This window comes from Myotis lucifugus, unplaced genomic scaffold (assembly GCF_000147115.1).
Source record: "Myotis lucifugus unplaced genomic scaffold, Myoluc2.0 scaffold_87, whole genome shotgun sequence".
In the NCBI taxonomy this organism is placed as follows: domain Eukaryota; kingdom Metazoa; phylum Chordata; class Mammalia; order Chiroptera; family Vespertilionidae; genus Myotis; species Myotis lucifugus.
The window spans coordinates 4,594,236-4,599,888 of NW_005871135.1; the positions used below are offsets into that span (position 1 = coordinate 4,594,236).

General features: G+C 44.5%; 1 protein-coding gene across 1 annotated transcript in view; it reads left to right on the plus strand.

The window, feature by feature from the left end:
- The window catches only part of LOC102427024 (olfactory receptor 1J4), an 11,607-nt gene extending 7,641 nt beyond the window's left edge, over positions 1–3,966 (plus strand). The window contains 1 exon segment of the mRNA XM_006091138.2: positions 2,988–3,966. Coding sequence (XP_006091200.2) covers positions 2,988–3,966 — 979 coding nt within the window.
- Positions 3,967–5,653: the final 1,687 nt, after the last annotated feature.

Below are 5,653 nucleotides of genomic sequence, written 5' to 3' on the forward strand. Positions count from 1 at the left end.
CCGACAGGGACCCTTAGGTAAGCCCCCCATTCCCCTAGGTAAGCCCCACTCTCGGGACGGATAGGACTCCACTGTAGAAAGAGGGTGGATAGTCTTCGCCGACTCTGTTCACACCTTTGGGAACCCCTCGAACAGGATTCCCCTAGGTAAGCCCCCCCCATTGAGAACCCCCACACTCGGGACGGATAGGACTCCACCAGGGTGCTACAGACCCCCCTATAAAGGATAAGTAGGGTAAGAAGGTGGATAGTACAGAACTTAGATTGAGAAGATGTGCCATACTGAGTCCAAGAAAGAAGACTCTGTATTGATCCTTAGATTGAGAAGATGTGCCATACTGAGTCTAAAGAAAAAAGACTCTGTATTGATCTTTTAACACATATGCTTGCTAGCAGAGGAGTTAAGGTTACTCCCAGTCAGATGGAATGTTTTATACAAGAAGTATGTCCATGCTTTTCTGAGGAAGGAAAGGTGCCGGAAAGGTAAATGTAGAGGCATGGGAGAAGGTAGGCCCACGGAGCCTTATCCTTAACCCCACTGCAGCCTTTCCACCCCGGAAAAGTGCAGGATTGGAAAGCTCTCCCTGGGGTCATAGATCAGGACTCAGGTAATAGCTGAAAGTGCCAATCCTACTCTTAAAATGGATACAAGAGAGCATTTGGGGTTTTTCCTTTTAATGCCTGCCTTGGATTGAGTAAATGCATTACATGCGTCACCACAATGAACCCAGAGAAGCTCCTTGTCCCATCGTTCCAGACTTAGAGTTGCCCCGATGACAGAAAAGCGGAAAAAAGAAGAAAAGAAAGGCTATGCAAAGGACTGAGGTGCCAACATAGGATCAGCTGAAGAAGTTAACAACTGAGGCCCAACAGATGATAGAAAAGCAAGAAATGGAAGCTACTCTCTCAGCCAAGTCCGAGGACTCTGAGTAAATCAGCAAAAGAAACTTTCATTTAGCAGAAACTCACTTATTTCGTCAAATGGAAAGACTTACAGGAGCCTGGAAGAAACCTGATGTACTTTTAACCTGGGGGAGAGGATATGCTTGTATATTTCCACAGGATGCAGACTCACCTGTGTAGGTTCCAGACCGTCTAATCCGACCTTATGTCACACCACCCTCCGTCTCCTCCTCATCCTCCTCCTCCCTGGTATCATCCATATCAGCCGACCCAGAGGGCACAGCTGACTCCCCCCAAGACACTGACGCCACCATCAAGCACGGCCATGATGGACCCCATGATCCAGCCCTTCAACACGCTGACGCTTCGGGAAGCCTGTCGCCAATGACGCTGCCCGATAGCCAGATCAACAAGGACAACCAAACCACCGACTTGAGGACAGCTGAAATCCCTTGACTGAAGAGGCCAGCAACCTTCTACAGAAACAAGACTCCTTGTGCACTCCATCCACTATGTTTATAGCTATGCTTATTGTCATTGCTTGCCAGTCCATCTTCCGAGTCTTAAACAACCCAATCCGAGAGGTGGCCGCTGATTTGCATGCGCTATCATTTAAAAAATAAAAAAGGGGGAATTTGCCGGGAGCCAGTCCATCCTTGCTGCAGAGAAGAAACATCTGCACAGCATATGTTTCAAGGTACCTGACGTATATGGCATACTGTTCTTAATGTTTGCTCTCCTTAGTGCCATGTGTTTTGACCAAGGTCACCTCTCCGAGAAAGGTTGTTTCCCCAGGTGGGGATCTTTCCCTGAGGTTAGGGAGGGGATACAACCCCTTAATTAAGTGCCAGGCAGGTAGTTAAGCTACATAATCTTTACTCCCTGGAATGGAGATAAGAAACGCCTTAACCTTTGTAATAGAAATTGACAGGATTAAAATCGGCTGGTATAAATATGGATGTAACAACACAACCTGATCAGATCCTCATCAGCTCCTCATCAGAACCTCATCAGATCCTAACCAGAACCTAGCCAGAGAACATGGCAAAAGATCCTGGACAGAACCTGGCTACAGAACTTCACTGGAGAACCTAGACAGAACATGGCAAAAGAACCTGGACTGAACCTGGCTGGAGAACCTAGCGAGAGAACATGGCACCAGAACTTGGTTGGAGATCCTGACCAGAACTTCACTGGAGATCCTAGACAGAACTGCGCTGGAGATCCTGGAGGGAAAACCTCGCTATGCTGATGAACTGAACCCAGTCTCCATGTCATTCATTCTTCGCCGACTCCATCCACACCTTTGGGGACCCCTGGACCTGCTGGGGTTGGACCCCAGCACAATGACAGGATATGAGCTCCACAATGCCTCTTGAGAGGGTGAGAGCTCCAATAAGGTAGCACAGGAGCTAGGTCAAATCTTTGGCCCTTTGCGCTGATCTTCTCAAGATGTTGTTTGATTAAATTCCTACATTTGATCTTGGCTTTATTTGGGTAGTTAGCACATCATAAAAATAATGACTAAAATTTTGTGTGTTCATTTTACACAGGCACTGTTCTTAGATATTCATGTGTCTTGAATTAGAACCCTCTTATTGACTCTAGGAATGTGTGATATTGGTATCTTCACATACTGTGGCATAACATGTGGCCATGATAGAATCAGCTCCTTAAGTCAGCCAACCAGAGAGCAATGTCACCAGACTCCCAGCACAAGGAATCTGGCTGCAGAGCCTTACCTTTACTCAGTCCTCTGTCAGGTGTGCCCAGAGGGTCATGGAGCAGAGGAAAAAGTTCCTGTGTTTCCCATTTATTCTTGCATCTCTAATTAGTAGCACGGTGCCAGGAACCTGGGTGATTAAATAATAAGGATGAATTTGTTCTGGTTTCATTTGAAAGAAGCCATATTGGGCATTGAAGGTGTGTTGCTTGCAATGAAAACTATAGCAGATTATATGATGCAAGGAGATGTTATTTTTCTCCAGGAGAACGTAGGAAACCCTACAGTGGTGACCATAAACACACTTTCAAAGTCTCTAGCCTTCTTCACTGTCCTTTCATCCCCAGGAGAGAGAAGAGCAGCATGAGGCCTGAGAACCAGAGCAGCGTGTCCCAGTTCCTCCTCCTGGGGCTGCCCATCCCGCCAGGTCAGCAGGGTGTGTTCTTCACCCTGTTCCTGGGCATGTACCTGACCACGGTGCTGGGCAACCTGCTCATCATCCTGCTCATCAGGCTGGACTCTCGCCTGCACACGCCCATGTACTTCTTCCTCAGCCACTTGGCCTTCTCTGACATTTCTCTCTCCTCTGTCACTGTCCCTAAGATGCTCATCAACATGCAGACTGAGCGTCAATCCATCCCCAATGTGGGATGTATTTCTCAGTTGTATTTTTTCATTCATTTTGCTGGTCTTGATAATTTTCTTCTGGCTGTGATGGCATATGACAGGTACGTGGCCATCTGTCACCCTCTGTACTACACCACCATCATGAAGGAGGGGCTGCTTGCATTGCTGGTGGCTGGCTCTTGGATAGTTGCCTGTGTCCATGCTCTTATTCATACCCTCCTCTTGGTCCGACTGTCTTTCTGTGCTGACAATACCATCACCCACTTCTTCTGTGACCTCGCTGCACTCCTGAAGCTGAGCTGTTCAGATATCTCCCTCAATGAGCTGGTCATATTCACTGAGGGAGGAATGATTTTCTTTTTGTGTTTTGGTGTTATTTCATGCTCCTATATCCGTATAGGGACTATCATCCTGAGGGTGCCCTCCACTAAGAGACTCTATAAAGCCTTTTCTACCTGTGGCTCCCATCTCTTTGTGGTGTCTTTATACTACGGGACACTTGTGAGTGTTTACTTTTCCTCCACATCATGGGATTCTAAAGATATAATTGCTTCAGTCATGTATACAATAGTTACCCCCATGCTGAACCCCTTCATCTATAGCCTGAGGAACAGAGATATAAAACAAGCCTTAGAGATGTGTGTCAATAGGTTTAAGTTCTTTAAGCAGCAATCATTAAATCCTCCTGTTGTAGTCAGGAGCACAGTGAGATAGATCTAAAATTATTGTATGGTTGAACTTCCATATAACTTTCATAGAATATGCGTTTTGTCATCATGTACATGTGTTGTTAATATGTTAACTAGGTCATATTTGCTACTTGGATTGTTAATAATTCTTTATTACTAATTGATATTTTTTGCTTGTTCATCATCTCTTACAAGATGTATGCAAAATCTCAAGCAAAACATTTTGCACAATTATAATTGTGGATTTTTGTTTTTTTCCTCTGAGTCATGTCTGTTTTTGTTTATGTATTGTTTATACTGTGTTAATGAGGATGCCCTGATTTAGCATCATAGTCTGCTTCTGGTGAACTTTCCATTTATTTTTTCCCCCTGATTTTTTAATGTTGGATTTTCTTGGATTCAAGCTGATTATTCCCAGCTCACATTCAATGCCATCATTTTGGTAGATTGCAATCATTCAAAGTAAGAAAAATTACACTTTGGAAATTCCCAGCTACTACCAAAAAAAGCTTTGTAAAAAGAGAGAGACTTTAAAAAATGCACTTAACAACACACAATTGCGTTTATAATTAGAAGGTATTTCTAGTACTTGGTCCTACCTTAAGACCTCATCTACTTCTGATACTTTCTATATGTACAGATGCAGATAGAGATATAGATACTAGGGTAGTGTAGATGGTAATGATGCAGCTTTCTTGCGGTTAGTGTTTACATGGTTTTTCTCTTCTATCACTTGAAACTTTTCTTTGTCCTTATATCTGTGAGATGTCCATTGTTAACAATGTAATGTTAGATTTTGGTCTTTTAATGTAGAATAGCAATTATTATATTTCTGGAGAATTGTATCTATTAACATCTAATGTAATCCTATATTATAAAAGGCTAATATGCAAATTGACCAAACGGCAGAAAGACCGGTCGCTATGATGCACACTTACCACCAGGGGGCAGACTCTCAATGCAGAAGCTGCCTCCTGGTGGTCAGTTTGCTCCCACAGGGGGAGGGCAGATCAGCCAGAAGCCGGGCTCACAGCTGGCGAGCACTTAGGCGCACTCCCCATGTCAGTTCAACATCCCCCGAGGGCTCCCAGACAGTGAGAGGGTGCAGGCCAGGCTAAAGAACCCCCCAAGTGCATGAATTTCTTGCATTGGTCCTCTAGTCTATATATATAAAAGCCTAATATGCAAAGTGTCCCTTTGGGAATTCGACCGACCAGAAGTTCGATCGCTCTCTATGACGTGCACTGACCAGCAGAGGGCACTGTGGAATGAAGGAAGGCCCTGGCCAGCATCCAGCAGCCAGGAAAGGGAGGCCATGGCCGGCTGCCTGCAGCCACTAGGGACCCTACCCGTGCATGAATTTTGTGCACTGGGCCTCTAGTTATAATATATTTGCATTATATTTTTTCTTTTTGTATTTATATTTTCAATATTACTATGTTTTTTTATTGTTTTCTTAAAGCTCTGTACTTCCTTTTTTTAAATATATTTTTATTGATTTCAGAGAGGAAGGGAGAGAGAGACAGAGATAGAAACATCAATGATGCAAGAGAATCATTGATTGGCTGCCTCCAGCACGCCCCCTACTGTGGATTGAGCCCGCAACACGAGCCTGTGCCCTTGAATGGAATGAACCCAGGACCCTTCAGTCCATAGGCTGACACTCTATCTTCTGAGCCAACTGGCTATGGCTCATATTACTATGTTTTTTA